The sequence below is a fragment of the Neolamprologus multifasciatus genome, chromosome 11 (genome assembly GCF_963576455.1).
Source record: "Neolamprologus multifasciatus chromosome 11, fNeoMul1.2, whole genome shotgun sequence".
Lineage (NCBI taxonomy): Eukaryota > Metazoa > Chordata > Actinopteri > Cichliformes > Cichlidae > Neolamprologus > Neolamprologus multifasciatus.
The window spans coordinates 14,805,626-14,830,029 of record NC_140449.1 but is presented as its reverse complement, the minus strand read 5'-3'; the positions used below and the strand labels follow the sequence as shown (position 1 = coordinate 14,830,029).

At 41.3% G+C, this 24,404-nt stretch overlaps 2 protein-coding genes across 5 annotated transcripts; one reads left to right on the top strand and one right to left on the bottom strand.

The window, feature by feature from the left end:
- Nucleotides 1-83: 83 nt before the first annotated feature.
- On the top strand, nt 84-11,174 carry ebag9 (estrogen receptor binding site associated antigen 9). The gene is given in 7 exon segments (XM_085176787.1): nt 84-397; nt 720-814; nt 1,128-1,213; nt 1,360-1,511; nt 2,685-2,795; nt 3,175-3,266; nt 5,500-11,174. Coding segments are annotated over 6 exon segments (642 nt in total). The 5' UTR covers nt 84-397; nt 720-731; the 3' UTR covers nt 5,618-11,174.
- Nucleotides 6,196-23,477, bottom strand: sybu (syntabulin (syntaxin-interacting)). Of its 4 annotated transcripts, none has more exons than XM_085176780.1 (8): nt 23,392-23,477; nt 17,249-17,292; nt 16,852-17,038; nt 16,257-16,457; nt 13,958-14,057; nt 13,626-13,778; nt 12,207-12,362; nt 6,196-10,887 (listed from the first exon to the last, which is right to left on the bottom strand). In XM_085176780.1, exons 2-8 carry the CDS (start codon nt 17,270-17,272, stop codon nt 9,723-9,725), a joined length of 1,986 nt encoding a protein of 661 aa, XP_085032906.1. In that variant the 5' UTR covers nt 17,273-17,292; nt 23,392-23,477; the 3' UTR covers nt 6,196-9,722. The 4 variants fall into 4 exon arrangements, with proteins under 4 accessions (XP_085032906.1, XP_085032905.1, XP_085032907.1 ...); XM_085176779.1 differs by lacking the exon at nt 23,392-23,477 and adding an exon at nt 22,504-22,701; XM_085176781.1 differs by lacking the exon at nt 23,392-23,477 and having other exon boundaries at nt 16,257-16,403; nt 17,249-17,417.
- Nucleotides 23,478-24,404: the final 927 nt, after the last annotated feature.

Below are 24,404 nucleotides of genomic sequence, written 5' to 3'. Positions count from 1 at the left end.
ATACAGTGCATGTCTTCTCCATTCTCTCCTGTATTACATACTCTCCCTTTTTTTCCAACAGCACTTGAATACAGCACAATCACGCTTCCTGTGTTTCTGCTCCTCCCAGTTCAAAGATGGCAGCCATGGGACAGAGACGAGAGACGACACAAATTTAGGACTTTTGTCATGAAACAAAACTGGATTGCGGAGCTGATACCTCCATTGTTTTGACATAACAGTGAATTAAACTGTCACCGCCAATGTGTCGTCGTAGGAATAGTTTAAAAGGGTTCAGAAATATGTTTTCCTGTGGGCTAAGCTAGCAAGCAGAGGTTAGCAAATAAATGAACTTGTCTCTTCTGCCACACAAGAAGGAAGCAGTTGCCTTTCATACGGTCTATTGGCATCTTATAAGGTGAGTTTGTATCTTTTTTATGATTGTATAGACGCATATTTTATTAGTAGGTACAGCTCGGTTGTTTTCATGAGTAAAGAACTTGCATTGTTAACGTTAGCCTTAAGCTCGGTCTTATTCTATGGTGAATAAATACGGGTTCGTATTTCAGTGAGGTGCTCGTGGCACGGCTCTCGAGATTAAGTGTTTATAAAAGCTTACAGATTTTGTTTTCGCGCAGTCCTGTGTAAATATTCGTCTGCTTTGCTGCAAGTGGAGCATACAAGTGATGTCCGTACTTGCAAAATCAGATGCGGAAATCTTTCCTTTTCTTTCCCACCAGCTCAATTTCATCATGGCCATCTCTCAGTTCCGTCTATTTAAGATCTGCACATGCCTAGCCAGCCTTCTTTCTTTCTTTAAAAGGTTAATATGCAGGTAAGCACAAATGCATTGTCCATTACAGCATGTACGAGACATTCATCTTTACACTACTACGATATTTTTGAAAATAAAATAGGAGATAAGGATTTAAAAAATATTGTTCTAGCTTTATGAAACTCACAGCAACTCACAGCATTTACCACAATTTTTGCATGCATCAGCTCCACAACTAGAGATCCTTTTTTGTGCATGTGCTGGATGCAAGGTTGTCACAATGCACAGTAAAGAGATTTGATTGTGGTGTTCAGTAATGTGCAGTTTCTGCTTTTTATAATAATGGAGAGTTTAATTTCATTGTGTAACACAGGACTGGAAGGGGCCGCAAACTCAGTGGTGATCAAATAACTCTCCCAACAACAGTGGATTTTTCATCATCTGTACCAAAACAGGCATGTACTGCAGCAGTCATCAGCAGCTGCTTTGAGAAGAGGCTGCCATACAGGAGACACAATTTTCTTGTTTTCATAAACAAATAACTTTCAGGCGCTATTGTGTTTTTATTAGTTTATTTATTAGTTTATTTTTATCTGCACAGGCAGAGATTGAGGAATGGAGCTCTTGGGATGAAGAGGCTCCTACAAGTATTAAGATTGAAGGTGGCAATGGCAATGTTTCCCCTCCACCCAACGATGTAGATGAAGAGCCGGACTACTTCAAAGACATGGCTCCCACCATCAGGAAAACACAGAAGGTATGTCTGCAACAAGTCAAAGCAGTTGGTGCCGCGTCTATGAAAGTGTATAACCCCTTTAAATTTGTCTTTTATTAAGTAAACTTCACCTGTGAGGCTCAGCTCCTTATTTGTGGTGAACTTTGACCATGTTTGCTGAGTATACACAATTATACCAGTGTAAATGTGACAGAAAATAAGGTGAAGTGTAATATAAACTTATTAAACAACACATAAACAAACTATAAATTCCATGACATAGAGTGGCCCTATGTCATGGAATTTACAGTTTGTTTATGTGGTTGGCTTTTTTTTCTTTTTTAACTGAAGAGTCGTAGGTAGTACTATTGTGTTTGACTTAAGCAAACATGATACAAAATACAATGAAGATGCGGAAAAAAGTTGCCGCTTCAAAGGGAAAGGCTACTATTTGTTTTCCAACTGTTTTAAATGGATCCATGCCACAGAAAATTCTAATAATAATATTATAACTGTAGCTGGTGTCAGGCTACTTACGAGGGGCAGTTAATAAAATGTATATTCTATTAGAAACTTAACGGTAACATCTAGAAGTAATTTGCACAAACAGTGTCGATCTTAGTCTTTGTTTTTTACTCAGTTTAGAAATGGGCAGATGTAAAACAAGAGACACGCAGTGCAGAGTTTCATTTATGTATTCTATTGCAATATTAAAACTTTAGCTTTGATTTCCTGTAATAACAAGAAATGGCATCTAATATATAACTCTATTTGTTTGTTTTTAGCAAATCTATTTGTATTATTTTTAGCAAATTCTTAACTGGTGTCTAAACCAAGAAGCATGACATAAATATTCTGTAGGCATCCAGATACAGTAAAGAGTAAAGGTTTTGCTATTAATGCTTTGAATGCGATTAAATGTTTCTTGTGATCCAAACCCATGGCTTTTGCTTGAAATGTCTTTTTTTGATACATAGCCTGATAAGTCCTGCAGCCACGGATTAGAAGTTGTTTGAGTGCAGAAGTAAAGTGCTTTTAAAATGTAGGGTTTGTGATTTCTAAACATACAATTTTTGTAGTGTAACAGTGTGATTGCTTGAAAATCTCCCATTCTCAGCTTGTCCTTCCTATTAATAGTTGAGCAGCGATTCAACATTAACTCCTTTTACTTTGACTCTAAGCTCCTCTTCTTTTTTTCTGGTTTTCATATTGAAGATTGTGTTGAAGAAAAGGGAACCTTCGAACTATCTGGTGCCTGATGGCTCAGCAGGCTTCTCCAGCAGGTTGGCAGCCTCTCAGGATATGATGACTTTCATTCCCCCCTCAGTAAGTTACACTATTGTTGGAAGACTGTTTATGTTTTACACTCTGTATGCTAATAATTTTATAATTATGCAGGAGAATTAGTTGGCCATCAAAGGAAAGCAAAACTTGTTTTATCAGTAAATAGGCTTGTGAAAAAAATTGTTAAAGCTGCAGGACTTGAATCTTAGAACACCCAAATGTCAGAATGACTCAGTAAGCCTTCAAAAGAATGCACCAATCCCCTTCTCTTATTCCACTGGTTCAGTAAATTCTGATGCAGTTTGCAACACTCTTGTGTGAACTGACGTTTTTGATGTATTAGACATCAAAGGCTCCCAACTAAAAATGTTATCATAGTGTTATCTCCTTATATAAGACTGCAAACTGTCAATTTCCACAGGCTGAACTGGGTGAAATGGACACCTGGCAGGAGGACACAAATGCCTGGGAGGATGAGTCTGATGCTGCCTGGGAGGCAGAGGAGGTGCTCAGGTAAATGGGCCAAGAGTTCATCTGCTTCTATATACAGCAAATACCAGTTTGCTACCTTAACTAAGCAGTTATGACACAACAACAGGAACAAGGACTGTTTTTTATGTTATTAACCATGTTAAGATTCCAAGACTGAGGAATGCACAACAACAGGTTTCATGGCCACATACAACAATCTGTCTGTATTTATACAGAAAAATATTTTTTACAACATAACACAGTTGTAAAAGATTATTATTCACAATCCTTATGTTAATGCACACCAGGTTATAGTTGGATTTCTTAACTGTTATCTAAATGACCCCACGTAGATACCTCCTGTGAAATGCTGTTTTTTATTTAGTTTTTAATTGTAATTTTTTGCAGACTAGGGGGAAATTATGTAAAACAAGAGAGTGATCAAACCTTTTATTATGCCAACACATGTGTTCCTTGCATCTCTTCCTCACACCTCCTACCAGTGAGGACAGAGGTGTCTAAACTGAAAAATAAGAAATCTTTGCTTCCAGTCTTACAGCAGAATTTCTTAATCTTGGTGTAAAAAACATAGATTGTTAACATAGCTGGTTATTAGCAGTTAATTCCTATTTAGTTTCTCTAGTTTCCTTTAACTCATCCTCTATTACAGGGGTCTCAAACTCGCGGCCGGGGACCGCTTGCGGCACACATCACCGCTGCTTGCGGCACACATCACCGCTGCTTGCGGCACACATCACCGCTGCTTGCGGCACACATCACCGCTGCTTGCGGCACACATCACCGCTGCTTGCGGCACACATCACCGCTGCTTGCGGCCCTTATATTGACGTAGAAATATAATACAGTTTGGTCCTTGAAGTTACTTTTTTTGTTGGGGAGGATTTGTTTGTTGCTGAGTGCAATGTTAAAATAAGTTTTTTTTATAAGCAGAAAATTATCTAATATGAAGGCAATATGAGCAGAGAGTACAAACATGTGTTAGTTCAGTAAGAGAGTTATTTGTAAAGAGAAAATTTTTCGCTAGCAGACAAAAACTAATGTGTACACTTATGCCTGTATTTTTATTTTGTTAGATATATATAAAATTATAGCAGAAGACCTTCCATGTGTCTGGCCAGAAAGAGAGTACCAGTCTGATTATGTGGTAGTTCAATGATTGGCTACAGTTAGTTAAGAGTGAGGAAAAAGAATTGCGTTCACGTTTGCAATTTTGTCTTGTTATACAATATGTTAAAATGAAAAAAAACCCCACTGTATTTTCAGAAATGTTTTTGGGTGTTTTCTGGTTTGTTTGGGGTTTTTTGTACTACTTGAACACTAAAGTGGATCGCCAATGAGATGACAGTGCCAGCAGTGGCCCACAGCTCATATAAGTTTGACACCCCTGCTCTAATAGATGGTGTTATTTGTTCAGATTTTTAAAAAAAAAACAAAACTTGAATTATTCTATCTGCACAACAACATGGCTCTATAAAAGTATTTTAATTCATTTGTTTTTATCTCACACAACTCAAAGAAGTCTCGTGAGCCCATTATGCTCGCCGTCTCTTGTTGACGGCACTGCACGCCAACAGTGGTCTCACATCCGCTGCCAAAAGCTGCACTTTGGCATTCCGGTTGTTTGTGCACCTCACATCTTTGTAGTTAGAACACGAGTGTACAATGTTGGGGTGTTTTGTTTTGTTCTTTTTGGAGGGGCAGGGGGTTATTGTTGTTAGTTTTTTTTGTTTTTGTACTGCTATTTGATGATCAGTACAGATGTTCAGGTATTCACAGATTATACAGATACAGATGACTTTGTGGGAAACCCCAAACAAAAAAAAAAACTACTTCTTTGCTTCTGGTTTTGACTTCTCTTCCTATGCTTGCACTGATGTGGAAGATTTGTCTGAGTGATGACCTATCATTGAGTAGAATACGCCAGCCGGTACTCGCACCCTCAGTGCTGGTATAAAGTGATACCGAACTGTGGCGACATCACTGTTTGCACACAACATCAATAGTGCGAGAATAATGGGCCCATTATATTTCTTCTTGCAGTCATCACTTTTCTAAATGTGTATGTTCATTTCATGGCCACCAGATGACAGTGTTTGATAATACTTTGTCGGCAGTGGCACAAAAAGCAGGGTTTTGTTTTCCACCATTCTCAGCTGACCTAGCTTTTGGTGACATGCTTTGGTGTGACATCACTTCCTGTCACCTATTTATTTATTTTTTTTACCTATAATTTTGTGTTTTGTTTTTTAAACAGACAACAGAAGATGGCTGAGAGAGAGAAGCGCTTCATGGAGCAGCAGAGGAAAAAGATGGAGAAAGAAGCTCAGAGAATGATGAAGAAGGAGCAGAAAATTGCCGTCAAGCTCTCATAACATTTTAAAGAGGCTCACTTTTGAGCAACAGGAATTGGGGGTGGGGGAGGGGCAAAGACGCTATCTCTGTCTTTAAAGTCACCAAACCTACCAGGATTCTTACTGTACACTACTCACATGTTAGCAGATTGTCCTTCTCCTCCCTTTTTCCACCAGCAGCATTTTAGTGTGTTTTCCAGCTGCAGCAGCATAAAACATGGCAATGTTGAGGGCAGCGGGTATTCTCACTCTTCATGTGGCAGGGTCATTTTGGTCTTTAAGGGAGATTTAAGGGAGATTTTGTTTATACCATCCAGATCGTTTTAGAAGTGGCTTTCTGAGATTCTGATTAAATCTGTTGGAAAATCTTCCATTTTGGATTTTCCAGGAACATTTGTAAATAAACCGGTACTTGTGCTACCTGTTGAAACATACACAGGGAGTACATTTCTCTCTTTTTTTGTAATTTTTACAACCTCAAAAGGCAAGGACGTCTAATTTATTTTATGCATCATTGAATACCAGTGAAATCCCTTGGTTTGCTTGATTTTTTTTTTTTTATATATATTTATGTCTTTGTCTGACAAATGATCTGTTCGTTGTTTCTTTTCTTTTGTTTTTTTTTTTAATGAATTATGCTTTTATATTTCACATTATCTCCCTGTGCTGTATGGCCCTTATTTTGCTGGAAATCTGCATTAAAATGAAGGCTGGAAATTTTCAACGTGCGTGTGGATACATGATGGTAGACTAGAACGTAGCCAATGCAGATATTAGCTGTGGGTTCCCATGGTAATCTCACTGCATCTCTCTGCCATTCACTCATTTTTGTCAGCCCGTAATATTGAAGGAGAATTTCCAGTGATTGATGTGTCATTTTTTTCCCCTTTTATCTTGGGGGAGGAAATCTTGCTCTGCTGTTAAATAGTTGATGAATTGTCTGCAGAGACCCAGTACTTAAAAAACATGGGTCATCCTCACTTTGGACACTCATACAGTAATCTTGGCAAATAATGGGCTGATGGATAAACGTTTCCTAGCACATCATTTCAAGTAAGTGCTTCTGACTGAGCATCTTGTTATGCATCATTGTAATGAAATTCCCAGTCAGTGTTGTCATGGAAACATTGGCAAGTGCAGATACAGCATGTGTTCATCCATGACTTGTGATAAATGGTGCAAAGCAAGTCAAAGAAGACATATCTGGGTTAATATTATTCAATTGTTTACTGACAAAATTTCTGTTAAAATGTCAATGATAAAAATGAATATGAAAATAATTAGAGCATGAATAGATTCAAGAATGAAAATAAAAGCAGGTGTGGATTTATTTTCTTTGGAAATGCCCTTTCCCTGTTATTTTCACTGAGAAAGGCTGCATGTCATGTTTTCCTTTTTAAATTTTGCACGTCGTGATTTTTTTTCCAGAAATTAATCATTAAAATCCTGTTTTCACACACACTTAATGGTAAAAATAGCAGTGGTTGAGCACAACATAGGACTAATATAAAGTAATAAGTCCAGAGTTGACAAATTGTATCCCTGCTGTATTAGACCTACACAGGTTTTTAATAAATTTTGATTCATACCTTCAACTGAAGACAATCTGGCTATGCCTGATATGTAAATAGTAAAATAACTCCAGCAACCATTGTGGGAAAGGTAATAATTTTTCATGAATACAACCTTTAGGTTCAGGCTTTTTCACTGTCTATGAGTGTTTTTTAGGTGTCGGCCACTTGGCAAACAACTTGTTTCTACAGTGAAATCTCACTCTATTGGAAGGAGCTCTGTAAAATGTTACCATCAGTGATGGTTCCCAGAGGATGAACCTTACCAATATCTCACTCTGGTTTTTATTGAAATTTGTCAAACTATTGGTGGAATTGCCATTACATTCCTGCAAAACAGAAATATGTATAGACTCTTCCCTTGACATCATCATGTTAAAATAAAATTGACCTAGAACTTTCTATTTTTTAATCTCCTACCTGCAAACCAGCCTCATGAAAAATGCTGCAAACTACAGAAGTGATTAAGGGGAGAAAATGTGACAAAACCTTGATGGAGTGACACACACTTAAAGATTGTGTTAACGATTGCACTTAGTTGGAGATTATGTATCGGAATTTCAGGAGCAGGACCACGCCTCCAAACACTCGTTCTGGTTGGGTTAGGTTAGGTTCCCCCAGTTCTGCAAGCTGTTCATTCTCGTTTACGTGCCCCACTCTCCTTGTTCTCAATTCTTTAACTTCTTCACTTCTATTTAGTGCATGGAGATCTGCCAGGCCCGGGAGCCATTGCCAGTCCCCTTCGAGGCCTTCCCCAAACCGCAGCTCAATTAATGTCAAAGCATTCATTTTTACCTACTAAAACGCTATCAAACCTAAAAATGAGGACGTGGGCCCAGCTAGTGAAATAAAGAAGTGGAGAATGTATTGTATCATCATACTTTCTCAAGGCCATAAATGTTAGCAATGTGGCTAATAGGCTAATGTAGGATGGTTACCATGTTGTAAAGCATTTCTTTTCATGATCAATCATTTAAGCATCAGAGTCAAGCGTCACCATGCATGAAGATTCCTGTATCAAAACACAGTCTGATGCTAAACTGGCCTGTAGAAGGTACTGACAGACTATTGTCATCACACATCTGACCTCCATCATAATGATGTCAGTCCCATCTACCTGGGGACTCTGCCGGCCTGCCTGCCAAACCTCTCAGAGACTGACCCACTTTCAGAAAGGGAAAGTGCACGTCATCAGTCTTCAGAAAGGGGATAAGCTGAGTGGGTGCAGTCACATCCAGTGTTCTTTAAACAAAAACTGGTGTGCACTCATGCTCAAACCAATGCTTGCCCACTCATTTAATCTAGCATCCCTACACTGATGTGGGGATTACAGCATCTGATGACTCAGATGCCTTATGAACCGAGGAGTCATGGTTATGCAATGTCAACATAGCATTTCTCCTTACAGCTGGAGCGGAAATGGACCCATTGTAGCAAAGATGCAAGTGTTAGCTCATGTAGATTTAATCAGCTTTTTGCTTTAATTTTTACTGAATGTGATGGGTATTATGCAATCACTAAAGGCTTATGTGGGCAGACTCAGAGCTGCACTGACCCAGTTTTTACTGGTGTAAGGGCAGGTTTAACAGCTTCTGAGAGATCCCAGTAAAGTGGATCTAATGCACTCCACAGGCGGAACCACAACCCAGGGGACATCTGTAGACAGGTTGAGAAAGCTTTTATGTAAGATGAGCCATCACGAGAGCATGTTGCTTGCTGGAACTTTGGTTCTGATGAGATACCCCACCCCCGTTTATTTATTTATGGTAAGAAAAAACAAAACAAAACAAAAAAACTCCCATTGTTTGTCTCGAACAGGACTCTTACGCAAGTCAAACTTGGAAAAAGATTTCCATGAATTTTGATAAACCCAAAAGCAAATATGTCAAAAAACAAACAAAACTAACAAAAAAAAAACCCCAAACCAAAACACTACAACATAGCCAGAATTATCATGCTTTAATAATAAAGATGCAAGGACATTGATGTTACTACCAGTATTGCACATTGCTCAGGCACATAACAAGTGTCAGTTGCTTTGAAGCATTAGCTTCTATGAACAATACACAGGCAGTACCAAGTAAAGCTCTACACCCAGAATGAGGGGAGGAAAAAAAAAAATTCACAAAACGGTGAACTTACATTAAAGCTTTGGCTGAAGGTTTAAGGTTTCTTTATGAAGAAAGGAAACATTTCAGAACCCACCACCCATCAAACAGAAAGCAGCAGTCAGTCTTTCACCTCCTGAAAATCTCTTAACAAAGAACTTTTGCTTTAAACAGCTAGGGACACCACAGGACTATGATAACACACAACCATCTACCCAGATGATCTGCTTATACATGTAAATCATAAATAAATACATAAATAAACCTTGTTATAAATAATCCCTTCCATGTCACCTCTTGGTAACTACAGTGCAAAAAAAAATAACAGTGCTCAAACCAAAATGACTGCATTGATATCAAGTGTTCAACGATGTCACAAATACTCTTGGAAAGATGCTTAAGTGCTTTAGTTCAAGGTCAGGGGTTTTGCATGCGGATTGGAAGCCATTACGCATCAGGCCTATGAGTGATGTGACGAAGAGAGTGCAATCCCATGATGCAGCAGCCCCTAATCAGGGCAGCAATGTTGTACACCGGAGTGCTTCCGTCCAAGCCATGCCGTGAGTACAGCCAAGCCACTGTAGGCAATACTGGTGCCGCTACTGCCACCAGATCCACCAGGAAGCTGTTGCTCCAGTAACGCTTGCCGACCACATCCAGTCCTGATGACAGATGAGAATCCTCCTCGCCGACAGTAAAGTCCAGCTCCTCCATGAATCGTCTGTTCTCGGAAGGCTCTGAGCAAGATGTGCCGGAATCGGTGGGGGTGTCGGGGCTCTCTGGAAATGTGCTGGGTTGGGAAGGTGTTGAGTCAGGCTGTTTGGTGGTGGTGCAAGTGGAGCCAGGTAGGTTTGGGAACCCTAGAAGACTAACTGGAGCTGATAGAGCTGCATCTCCTGCTGCAACCCCATGGAACTTTAGAAGCTGAAAGAGCAGAGCCTGCAGGTCCGGAGGCATGGGCATGATGTCGGCCTGGACTTCTTTGTCCTGATGTGGAAGTGTGCCTGAGGTGGCAACCATATCTGGTAGAGTGGGCTGGGTTCCAGTGGATGAATCGGTTAACTGTCTCTCTCCTGACAGCGCAGACACTCCGGGCCCAGACTCTGCACTGGCCCTCAGCTTGCTGCTACAGTCCTGACTGAAGTCCATTGCAGTGGACATGAAGACCTTCTCCAAAATGTCCGCTCTGTTCGCCATCTCATCATTTGCCAGCAGCCCGCTGTCTGCCATTGCCTCTGCTCCTTGGTATCCCAGCTCCATCGCACCTTCCTCATCCACCACCATCTTCTTCCCGCTGCCATCAGAGCTGTCGTACATAAAGTCCAGGGTGTTTTCATCTTGGAGGTTGGCACCACTCTGGGCGAGCTCCATGCTTTGCAGCAGGGACTCCAACTTCCTGTTTTGGATGTTGATGTCAATGAAGTATTTCTGAATTCCTTTATCTTTTTCCATCAGACTGCTCTTCATGGTTTCCACCACCTGACGCAGCTGCTTGATCTCTTTGCGTGCTTCTTTGAGGGACAGCTGAGCCTCCACCCGGTGGCACTCCTCTTCAATCCAGTCCTCCCTCATTCTGCTAAGCTGGGCTTTAAGCTCCTCAATCTCTGTCTCTCTAATAAAGAGGGAGGAAAACATCCAAGTAACTTAAAGGAACAGTTTTTGAATACACACTTGTGAACTTTACCATGTAATTTGTAACATTTGAAGAAAAAAAAAAAAAGCCACTTATATTCCAAGTCTGAAGCTATACATAGTTTAGCTAAAGACTAGGGGATGGCTGTGACAACCCACTGTGTGTGTGGGTTTAGGTGGCTAGACATTTACTGTTAGAACATAGAAATACACTATATGGACAGAAGTCCTAGGCCACTTAAAAATGCCAGGAGTTTTTTTTTTTTTTTTTTTAAAAACAAAACACTGCACTTATTGAGTTTGTAACTTTGTGTTGTCTGTCACTTTAATACAAATGTCTGTGAAGGCTGATGGCCTGAATTCAAAGGGGGGAGTGAATAACTATTCAGTTTGAAATGTATGAAGGTATGTACAGTTACATTTATGTAAAAAAAAATTAATCAAATAGGAGGTCATTAGTTTGCAAAATTACTCTGACCTAAAATTACTGCTCGTGTCTGGAATTTTGTGTCGAAGTGGCAGGTGGGCCACACACGGGCCTTAACACTTGACATATGACTGGGTAGCATTATCAATTTAAAGCCAACAACCTGTGTTGTTTATGGTTTTTGAATAAAATTTAAGAAACTTTTGTCTTGTATTTTGATTAGAGTGAAAATTTAAAATTGAGTGGGCCCCATGGGATTCCCGGGTTTTTAAGTGGGCCAGAACACTCTTGACTTTGCGAATGGCTGGTGTAACTACCACACTTTTAATAATGGATTGCATTTATAAAGCACTTTTCAAGGCACCCAAAGCGCTTTACAATTCCACTATTCATTCACACACTGGTGGAGGCAAGCTACAGTTGTAGCAGAAGCGAGGCTGCCATATCGCGCTATCGGCCCCTCTGGCCAACACCAGTAGGCGGTAGGGTAAAGTGTCTTGCCCAAGGACACAACGACCAGGACAGAGAGCCCGGGGATTGAGCCGGCAACCTTCCGGTTACAGATGAGCTTCCCAACCCCCTGAGCTCCTGTTTGAGTCTTCATGCTAAACCACAGTCCCATATTTAATGCATGACAAGGACATTATTTAATCCATCACTGTTATAAGCGCAGCATAGGAATAAAGAAACACTTTAAAAAATATGCTTTGCTATGTGCAGTCTTATGCAACACTCCTTTTCCAGGGGGTTTAGACTTCACAAGATGTTAGTGAGAAGCAGAACTGCAGCATGCAAGCATTACATCAGCACAGCAGTACATTTTTGCTGTCATCCTGTCTTAAAACTGAACAGCTGGACATGAGGCTGCCAACCTGTCATGGACTCTGTTCTCAGACTCCAGCAGTTTGGTCTTCAGGTGTCTGATGGCCACTTCCTTCTGCTGCAGAGGGGTGAGGTACTGCTCAGGGTTCGGAGGCCTGATTCCGTGGTTGTCACCACATGAATGGTAGCGGCCCAGACCTGCCCTTCTGTTGTGCATACAAAGAGAGGGAGAAAGGGAAATGAGGTTGCCGGTGGATGTTTACACCTCGGGAAGTGATTGTCTGTCATTCATCAAGCAGACATTTTTAAACAGCTGCAGAAAACAAACCAATTTAAAACTTCAGCTAAATTCTCCCCACAGAATGTAATTAGTCGGATTCGGAGTGCTGTCAGGGCAGATGCTCCCTGAAGCCTGGAATTACTGTCTGACACAGGATTACTGACATGCAGGCAACAGACTTAAAATCCTAAAATGCTGAATACAAGCAGCGTTAGCTAGCAAAGAAATCACCTTAGTGGAAAAAGCCTTGGCAAATGTCCCCTACATGCCCTCAAATAGGTGTGTCATCATGCTCAGAGAAAACTAATAAAAGGATTCCTGTCATCCCCAAAAAAGCCGGCGGATTTGGATGATATGCAAAGCAGCATTTAAGACGCTCTTTCACCAGCACGATATCCTAGCAACCTGGGTTACTCTAGGCTTTGATGCAAATATGCTGCATCTCTGCCAGAAATAGATACAGCCCTGGAGAAAGCAGCATGTGAGGGGGAAGCAATGTCACATGACACTTAGCCAGGCAGAGGAATGCTGACAAACGGCACGTCTTGGAGTGACAGGACTGGAGGATTATGATGCACTTATGGAAGCTGTGAGCATGGAAAACAGGGCAGATTCTGTGTCTGCACAGAAACTAAAAGGGTTGAGTGTCTATCGTTTGGACTGCTCCTGAGAGTGGATTTTTAAAGTGAAGGCTTATGCAGGGCTGAGATGCAAACTAACGGAGCCTTTCAAATAATCTGCTGCCTTAAGCACCATGTTAGAAATTCAGTTTTAGCAAATATTTAAGACTCAGGCAAATGTATTCTGTTGTATGAAAAATTTTATGACCCTGTTCTCTTTGCCAAAGCAAACTGCTTTCGCTCTAGTTGCAGATGAGACCCAGTCAGAAAGGTCACTGTCTGGGTACCATATTCAGACATTTGCTATATTAAATCCCCATTAATCCCAGCTACAGCCAAATCATGACCAATATAATCCCAGCCAGCTGCAAGAGAGGAAATGATAACTGTCTGAGCCTAATCCAGCCACCCACTCACTAGTGGTCACTGTACATGGCCCGAGCCACAGCCTAAACCTCTACAGTCTCCAAAATGTACCTGCTTCTCTTACAAAAAAGGTTACACTTCAAACACATTTAACAGGAAATAAAGAGAAAAGGGCAAATAAGCATGAAATCTATATTTATTACCTAGAAGTGGGGCTGGAGGTGCAGCTGCTGCTGTTGGTTGAGGAGGCAGCTCTTGGAGGAGTTCGGTAGGGAGCGTAGAGTTCTGCATCTCTGTTGGCTGCTGGGTTCCCGGCTGGTTTGAACACCGGAAGTGGCCTGATGTGAGTGCTGCGACTTAAGATGAAAGAAAAAAAAATTAAAATAAATAAATGACGACAAATAAATATGGGTGTTCATTAATAATTTCTTTTAAGTGTGTATATGCACACTGCAGTCTTGCTGGATAATGCATGTCTTGAAAACTTAAGTTCAAATCTGTTAGTGATTTAGGATGCACATGTTAAACCTCATACCTGCGTGAAGGAGCTTTCTTTCCAACTGAATTGGAACTGAGAACCTCCCTGGTCTTTAGGCTGCCTGTGCTGCTGGAAGAGCTGAAGTCTGCCTCACTACCTGAAGGAAGGAAAAAAAGGAAAAAGAGCACAATGTCCCATCAGGATAAAACAAACTGTTGAACAGTCATCTTTAGTGATGCAGAAACACTGACTGATTCCTGCAAGTGTAAAAATGTGGGTTCTACATAATTATGTCTCCTTTTTTTGGCCGCTCCCTGTAGAGGTCAGCGCAGCAGATCATCCGCTTCCATCTCAGCTTATCCCTTGCATCTTCCTGTCACACCAACCCTCTCCATGTCCACGCCTGCCGGGCTGCTCCATCTTCAACACCCTCTGTCCAATATATCCACTATCCTCCCCCTCTACGTATGTCCAAACTATCTCAGCCTTGTCTCTCTTTCTTTGTCTCCAAACTGCATGACCTAAGCTGTCCCTCTGACATACTCCTTTCTAATCTCATCCATTCTGGTCACCCCCACTGAGAAAATCTTAACATGTCCAGCTCTGTAATCCATACATAATAGTAAGTCTCATTACAATCTGGTAAACCTTCCCTTTCACTGTTGCTGCATGATTCTGTCACATATTATCCCAAACACTCATCTCCACCCACACTCTTCTTCACCTCTCCTGTGCACTAGCCATTGCTTTGGCTCGTTGACCCCAGGTATTTAACGTCATCCATCTTTACTGCTTCTGCTCCTTGCATCTTGGCCGTTTCACCCACCGCCCCCTCATTCTCACGCATGTAGTCCGTCTTTCTTCTACTGACTTTCATTCCTTTTTTCTCCAGACTCTCTTCAAACCTGCTCTCACTACGTGCCACAGTGTTGTCTCCAATCATCAGAGTCCACGGAGACTCCTGCCTGACCTCATCTGTCAACCCATCCCTCACCAGTGCAAACAAGAAGGGGCTCAGAGCCAAATCCTGACGCAATCCCATCCTTGCCTTGAACTCCTCTGTCACTCCTACGACACAACTCACCACTGTCTCTCTGTCTTCTTACATATTTTTCTGCCACTCCTGACTTCCTCATGCAGTCACACAGTTCCTCTCTTGGTAAACCATTATATACTTCCTCTGGATCCACAAAGACACAGTGCAACTTTTGATCACCACTATACTTCTCCAGCAACACTCTGGGTTCTACATAATTTAATGAGGGTCAATTTTATAAAAATTAAAAAAAAGAATCCCACTTAAAATTCCTGCTAAAAGAAGCCAAAAGTTACCAGCTAGTCATATGACTCCTGCCTTTAAACCACAGCCCAAGTTAATTTGAGTTTAATGCATCAGAGCAATTAATTTTCCCAAGGTGCCACATTAGAAACTGAAACCACTTTAGATTGAGTTTAACTTATTGTTATGCATTAGAAAACCATTTTTTTTTAAATCATAAACAATCCTTGATTCAGCAACCACTGCAGGATTATGATGTTGATATCTCTAAACAGGATTTCCATCAAGATTTATGAGCAATCTATACTAATGCTTAGCCAAAAATGAACCATATCATCATAAATATCACTGGAACGTCACAGTTAGCCAATGCTATCCAGCCTTATGCAATCTCTCTCTGCTGTTGTCCTGTTGCAGCAGGACAAAGGCGTGAGGCCTGGGCACAGTGACGTAAGCAGAACAAAAGCAGGTCATCATTTTAGAGTTTCAGTGATTCAAAACTGAAATCAGAGTCATACCTGAGTAGTGTCTTTTTCCATTAAACAAAACCATATTACTGTGTCCAGTGAAAACAGCAATTAAAACTGCTCAAATCTCAGTGATCCTCCACCACTTTGTGAGTCAACTAAGAGTCTGTGCACCTTCAGTGAGCTGACCTCCTGCTAATCAGCCTAATTGGTTAAGCTCCCAAACATTTCTCCCCACCAATCAGTGCCCTTGTTCAGTCTGATTATTAATCAAGCATTTTCCCCCCTTTGCCTCAGACTATAAGAGAAAAATTTAATTTTCTGATAAAAACAAATGCACAGATACACAAATGGCTCTTCTCCCATTCACAATTTTCTTTTTAGCAAGCAGCTGCATCCCAGAGTGGGAAATTGTTATGTGATAACCATGCTGCACTACAGAAGTCTGTGAGTAGAAAAAAAACAAAACTCATGAGTGGTAACAGAATCAAACCTTAGGATCAGATGATAATACAGCAGGGCTAAGCTGAAGATTTTGAGATTTCTTGACCCAAGTCAGCTTTATCTGAAATTTTGTTTTTGTATTTTTCGCAGTACTCTTTTTTTGTACCTCTGGCTTTCATGGCCGACCTCAGCTCCCTCTTGTGCCTCGGCGCGCTCCGTGCTTCACCGCTCCACTCGGCCATCACCCTCACCCTCTTCACTTTGGTCTTGCGCTCTGGGAGTATCGGCGATCCGTGGGCACTCTGCTCTGAGCCTGACGGGGTTTTGGAGGGGGACACAGACTGACTAGTGGGGCAGCCGGTGTCATCTATTGTAGACAGGCACACAGACAGTAATAGCCAAGAATGGGCAGCGCAGGGCAGGCAGCGAGCATAAGCAGTCAATCGCAACCTAAGTTTGCTCTCTGGCAGATAGCACAACAGCTTTTACAATGGCTCATCACCACCAGAAAGTAGCTGTCAAGTAGTTTCTGTGGTCACACACATTCACTCTTTGCATTTTTTGCTCTGTTTCTTAATAGAGGCTAGTTTGGGAGAAAACCAAACAAAGATGCTTTTTCTTTTTGAGCGTGCATAACCTTTGCTTAAAATTTGTAAAATGTTTGCATTGTAGTATTGTCATAAGATTTTTCAACTGACCACCAGTCACGTTCATTTCCTATTAGGCATGTCCTGCCCTTGCCCTGGAGCTGAGCTTCTTACCAGAACAAAAACTGTTGGTGCTGATGGTCCTCTTGGAGTGCTCGGAGCTGATGTCACACTCCCTGCCCTCCTCCTCTGAGAAAGGGGAATCAGACAGAGGCAATCCCTTGTCTTTCGGTCGGAAAGGATGGAGGACCAGACGTGGGATGCGGCTGCGGGGGCTCCCTTTCTGTGGTGATTTGTTTTCCTGTTTATCAGAGCAGGAGGCACTGATGTAGTGCATGTATGATAACTATGATTTTATTTTATTTTTTCTCTTGAATTACCAAACGATTTAGTTCAGGTCATATTTATCATTAATTATCTTATGATAATAACTGCAAGGTTGCAGATATTTTTGTTTTATCTTTGTTTTTATGGATAAAAAAAGAGTATTTTGCATTCAGTTAAGGCTCACCTCATATTCTTGGAATGGTCCCATTGTGCCTCACGCTTTCTCTTCTGATCAGTGTGAAAGAAGAAAAAAAATAAACAGGTAAGTCACATTCCTGTGGACCATATATAGATAAGAATTTTGATGTGGAATTCAAACTCATAATAAACAAAGGCCATCTATCTGAACCCTGTTACACCACTGAATCCCCCCCCCCCCCCCCCCCCCCCCCCCCACACACACACACACACAGACAAATGCTGTCTGGTACAGATGGCACTAGAAGCCTGAAGGCAGACTTGGCCCAACACAGGAACTAAATTAAAAAATGCTAAAAATAAACAGTGGGCTACCTTCTCATATCAGGATCAGTCGGCCTATAAACAATCAAATGAAGCCAAGGAATTACAGAGAAAATCCAAATGAAAGGAGATTATGTAAAAATAATTATGAGTCTACATCTATGTAAGAATCTTAATAGTTGCAGAGCTTCAATGTACAAGCATGCTGATGTTAACGTACAGAGGTTTGGCATTTCTGTTTACTGTGTGAGCATGCTGAAGTTTGCCGATGAGCAATAAAGACATGCAGAGCAGGGGCTGAAATGTCTTTACCTTTGCAGGAAAACTATTACATAATGATGCTAATCAAAAGTTCAGAAAATCTAAGTTTTAACCCTGAACCCTGGACAAAAAAACAAACAAAAAACATATGGCAGAAATGAATTTTAAATCAATTAAAGGAACACTGTGTGAGATTTAATGGCATCACATTGCAAAATGGAACAAAGTTAATCCTTTCATTTCCAAGCATGACGGAGAGCTCATAAGCGTGTTAATTCAGTCTAAATGTGAAAAGCCCTTTCTAGAAACCATATTTGGTTTGCTTGTTCTGCTCAGCAGCATGGCAGGATTATTATAAGAAGATGTGCTGCCTATAAAGGGCTCGTTCTAAACTTACTTCCATCTGTAGTTGGACATGATAATACCTCTAAATTCTACACACTGGACCTTTATCAGAGTTTGCTTATGGTTTTGGAACAGTTCGGTCTTTGTGCAGATGCAGATACAAAGAGCAATCTCTTCATGTTCAGATTATTCATCAAAGTTATCCCAGATTAAAATGATAGACATAAAGCACAGTAATACAGTAGATGAGGCCATTCTAACTCTGCTTATCAGCTGTCTGTGCAAAAAGTGAAGGGCTGCCTGCCAAATGCCACAAAGTGCTTCGATCAATGAAATCTAATGGATGCTGGAGCGATGCTGTAGCTTCTTTTTCTATAAAAGGGTTTGAAATAGAAGCCAAAGCAGAGGGAACTCTGATCTAACGCTGAACTTTTTTTTGTACATGCACATTTAAACAAGAGAGAAGCATTTTTTATTAATGCTCCATAGCTAAATAATGCAGATCTTCTCTCACGCTTGAATAAACTTTATAAAATTACTTTAGTTCCTCTTGCCTGTTGATTGCCTCTCAGCACCCTCGAGTAAGGGGGTCAGTTGCATAAGTACATACAGATTCTTTTTTGGGGGTGGCATTGGGAATTATGTCATTGACCCCAGGGCCTGTGTGCTGCTGTCGCATCCTTTGACTCTGATCTCACCCTCCCCCCTCCTACATTAAAAAACAAAGTACTTCGATCACCTGCCTTTGCAAAACTAAGGACCCAATACGACCTATTATCCATTAATGAGTAGCCCAGAAGTGTGCAAAATCCTCCTTTCCAACCCACAAAGGACCAAACTGAACTGCAAAATTAGAACACAGAGTCTCGGGACTCAAACTCCACTTTCATCTTCTTCAAAAATAGACTGACGTGTGCTGAATTGTACTGCACCACTTTATCTTACACTTTTATTCTTTTGGTTTTCAGGCATCCACAATTTCATCCTTCGCTGTAGTAATACACAAAAGCCCGGTGCAATAGCATGGCAGAATCAGATTATAGGCACCAAGCAGGGCTGGGCGACTGCTGCTGTGCCCTAGCAACAGTCATAGCAACTGAAAGGGATAAGCTGTGCGAAAGAGTCGAGCTAGAAGGAACCAGTTATGTATGAATGTGCACAGAGTGAAGGCTTCTGCTTCATCCTACTCAGCCCTTCGCTGACGAAATATCTGGAAGTGATGAAGGGGAGGTACCATTCAGCTGCTCGATGCTTTCCTCAGACTGAATGAACATTGTGTACTCTAGCCAGCGTGTTTACGGAGCATCGTGCCACTGATTTGATGAGATCAATGAATATTTATAGTTTTTTATAGTTTTAATGGATTTTCTTTTAAACTGTGGCTCTCATTAATGGGTTTTAAAGGTAAAACAAACAAACAACTAAAAGACAAACCTGGATGTGGATAAACTGAAACGAGCTGAGCAGAGAAGATGAGATGTGTGATTTTTCAATTAAATAGGGTGTGGTCAAGAGGAAATGTGGATGGTGGTGTCAGCCTGTCTGACAGTTTTGGTGCTAACTGAAATGTGGTGTCTAAACAACTATGAGGCAGACTGTCACAAGAATACCAATGATTTTTTTTCTTTTAAGGAAGCACCGCTACCAGGATGACAAATTTTGGAGGTGATGCCACTGAATGGACTGACGTTATGCAAAGCAAAGGCATCCATGGTTCCCTGAAAATAACTCGACATGACTTTATTGATCTTTTGACTTCCTTTCTAGTATCTCTCAGAGGCTGAGGCCGAGGCTGCATGTAGTGTCTTAATAACAATTGGCTGGAAAAAGAGTGGTCTCAGTGGATTCTGACAGTCTGCTAATGATGCTGGGTGTTTTAGCTTTACGATTGGCTATAAAAGTATGTGCTTTTACTTACTTTTCCCTGAACACTCTCTCACAGTCTGTTCTCTAAAACCTAAAAGATGAATTATGGATTTGATCAACTGGTCTGAGCCTGACTGCTGAAGAATTCTACCTATTCGGAGCCATGGTAACAGGGTTCTTGCTGATCGGAGCTGGCTTGGCCCTGGCTTATCGAAGAATTAAGGAAGCGGAACCGGCTGTTCAAACCCCGACAAGGCTGCCCGCTGGGATTGAAATGATGGGACGAGGCGTGAGTTTTCAAAATGGGCTCATTGAGTGCAGCACGGAGAAGATCTTGGAGAACACACGGCTGCCGTGAATACTCAGAACAAGACCTCTGAGTGAAAAACTGGATTACATCTGGAGGGGCTAGCTCGAATAACACCTTTGAGCGCAAATTGGATCAAATCTTGGGAAGTGCGCTGCGATCGTGAGTTCTCAGAACCTGCTCTTTGAGCAAAAAGAATGACAACATCATGGAACGTAAGTTTGGATAACATCATAGAAAGCTCACGGCTCTCCAACGGGAGATTGAGAGACCAGTGTTGGACTGTTAGAACAGCTTTGAAATTCATATGAGTTGTTCGCACTAAAGTAAAAACCATCATCACTTCATGCGGAGACCCCTTCGGCGCCAGCTGCGGTCTCAAGGCTGGAGCTGAACAAAACACCCTGATAACGACTGTGTTTAGACTGTTCCCCCCATTCCATGCAAGGCCACCTGGTTTGGCTGGAAGACTGTTTACTTAGCCTGGCAGGGCGAAGGACACTGTCTTAGCTGAACTCTGGACACACACACACACAGACACTGATCCCCCCCTCCCTTTCCAAACGCCTTCGATGCTTGTGCCCTACCAGGGAAGATGGCAGCCGACTGGACCAGCGCAGACATGCTGGAGGACCGGATGCGCTGTCTACACCGGTTCTCTCTTACCCTTTACCCGCCCCTGTTGCTTGTCTTGTGTTTCTATGGTGTATTGACAGTCATGTGCTTTTTGTGCTGAGGTGTTTTTTCTGTTATCAAACTGTTCTCCCACTACCTGCTGAGTAAGAGGCTAAGAACTGCCTAAGGTGCAAAGACTCCCTTTAAGCAACAAACAGCCAAATTGCCTGCATATGTGAACCATAATAAATCCAAAAATAAATAAATAATAATTTAAAAAACTGTATTCCAAACAAACTTCATGGGAGGTTGCTGATTTAGTAAGCAGATGAACTGGGAAAGGATGTTTTATAAGAACTCAGTGGGATACAAGTAAACAAGTCTTTAAGCCTCCACTGGAGCTACTCCCCTCATCCAGATGGTGTTGTTTTAAAACAGCTTGGAGTGGGCGTCAATAATAATTCCCTTAATCCATCCCAGAGTATGTGTTTTTTCATAATGGTGGTGACACACATGAACTAATGCGAAGCTTCTCATTCCACTTTGACATTAACGTCATAATGCAGTCGGTACATTTGCTGTGTTTATTACTGAGGCATTAAATTGCTTGATTTCTGTGAAAACCAGCAGATGTTTGACTCTTGTTCCCCCTCCCTTTGCTGAAATAAAAAAAAGGAAAGATTCAATGGAATGATTTCAATCTCTCTGCTGAGTCACATGTCATACCTGCAACTTTTATTTTAAGCCCACCAACCCTTAAACAGACTGCATCATAAATGCATGATGTCAGTGCTTGGAAGTGACTTTCACTTTCAGCATGAAGTATTCTGAAACTAAAAGTGACTTTTGGTAAAATAGCTTCCTGCCAGTACAGAAGATGTGTTTATACAAAAGAAAACCACAGTCAACAGAATTATTCTCCATATAGTGGCGATCATTTTCGTTTGGATGTCATTCCAGTGCTGTCAACACACCCAAAATAAAAGAGAATTTGGGCAGCCATTTAAACCATCATTAATAAACCCTCGGACAGCGCACCATGTGTTTACATGCCTCCCTTTGTTTACCACAGCTCCCTTCAAAATCCATTTTTCCTTTTCTTTTTTTAAACTGAGTACTATAAAGCATATTTATAACATCATACCAACAAATAAAGCGGTTCTTTTCATATAACCATTTAATAGTTGCTCGATTTACATTTTTATCCTATCGCATCCAGCCGTGGGATTTTTGTTTTGTTTCATGTGGCGCCCCCGCAGTTTCTGGGAATGTTTTCCTGAGGCGCTGACATGTCTCCAAAATAACGATGTGCGGAGTCAGCTACAGGACGTCTCTGGCTGTGAACAACTTCAAGCATGGGGTGGACAGATTTCATCCAAAATGTCATATTTATGCGCATAGGCAAAAATATTATTATTGGGGGAAAAAAAATCTAAAGAAGACTCGCTCCTGAACTTGTAAACAGCTCCACCCCTCCCCACCTGCTGCCATTCCTAAAATAGTTTTAAGGGAAAATTTTTAGAGGCTAACACGCGTTTGATGCGACATCGTTTTCAATGAGAGGATCAAAAACACAACAACACCTGCCTGGATGGTGGACGGTGACGTTAAACGGTGATGTCTCTCAGAAGGATGCGCGTCAGTTTGGGTGAAGCACAAAGGGTCGTTCCTCTGCTGGTGGTGCCAGCCTGCGCGCTGCTGCGTGGATGTCGTGCGGATGAGAGCTGAGTGCAGACTGACGACGCACGCGATTGGGCAAGAAGTGAGACCACTGACTGTGCGCGCGCAATAAAGTGCCCGCCATCCCAAGTGTGTTACATAACGAGCTGGGCGTTACTTAACCACCGAAGCCCCCCCACCGTGTAGCGATATGGACTTTGTACAGCACTACACTGCGTGCTGTCCACGTTTCAATTTTACATATAGTCTACGCATTATTCTTAGAAATGCACATGATGCAATAGTATGCTATATTATAATACCCCCCCCCCCCCACACTGCAAAACTAGATTTAACAGGATTTAACATTGATCGAAACCATATCATCTATCAAAGATTTTACATTCCCTGCACGGATTTGCGGCATTCCTTAAAATCATCCCAACGGACACAAGTTAGAACCGTTTAAATACCAGATATACAAATGGCATCTGCTGTACACATACAGAAGGTTGTTGTTTTTTTGTTTTTTTGCACGAACATGTACACGAAGGTAAACACTGTCTGCTGACTTGCTGTCAGGGTCTGTTGGCTCTCCATGGTGCTGAAACTGAGGCCGATTGAAATACGACGCTGGCGCTTTAAATGCCATTCATGCCGTAACGTTTACAGATTCTGCAAACACACACATACATAAAACAGTGTTTGTGTCACGCCGCTGACTGGCAAATGTGCTGAAATCAGAGTGACAGACATAAAAATAAAACTTTGAGCGCGGTGAAATAACTCGACTGTTAATGTTTTTGTCTTACCTCATTTATTTGGATTTTCATCAGTCGTTTTAAAGTGGATTCTAAATGGAAACACAGCACAGTGACTAAGATGCCAGCGTGCCACCTCTAAGCAGGAGTTTGTCTTGTATCACGGAGGACCTCTGCTGGAACAAGAAGACACTGAAGCTCGGTGGGGAGTAATGCTTTATTTTAAGATGACCGTATGCGCGTTTAAAATCAACTACCATTTTTGCCCTCACAGGCCGACTCCACAAAGAGCAGCTCGACATGAAACAGGAGGGAAAGTAATAGTAGAACTAGTTAATGTAGCTGAAGCAGTTTCAGTGTCATAACGTTTTGTTCACCGTCCTGCTATAAATGTGATTTAAAATGATTTAAAGGGTCAAATGTTACCTTCCCCAAGCTGTTATCACTTCTGGAGACCTTTAGCTCAATATCAGGTTATAAACTTAATATATCGAAGACTCAGATTTTAACTTTTAATTATAAGTCAAATCAGGAAATTAAGTCCAAAGCTAACTTGAATTGGGATTTGGAGCAAATTAAGTATCTTGGAGTAAGTATCCCTAAAGATCTCTCAAAAATATATCATGCAAATTTTAAACCTTTGTGCTATAAAATAAATGAAGATATTAAAAGATGGAACTTAATACCAATTTTAAATTTCGAGTCGCGTAGACCTATTGATACGGTCAAAATGAACGTCTTGCCTAGGAGGATTTATTTCCAAACACTCCCAGTGGAAATAACTGATAAACAATTTCAGGAGTGGGACAAAATAATTTCCAGGTTCATATGACAGGGGAAAAGATCATGAATCAAGTACCAAACTATCCAGCTGGCTAAAGATAAAGGGGGGTTGGGGTTCCCATTTTTGAAAGATTATTATGTTTCAGCTCAACTGAGGACCCTAGTGTGTTCCATCTTGCTTCCTTTACCAAGCAAGATGGAAAGAAATAGAAATAACTGCCTCAAGAGATTTTCCAATTCGGGCAAGCTTAGGGGATGTGACACTTATTAAAAAACAAATT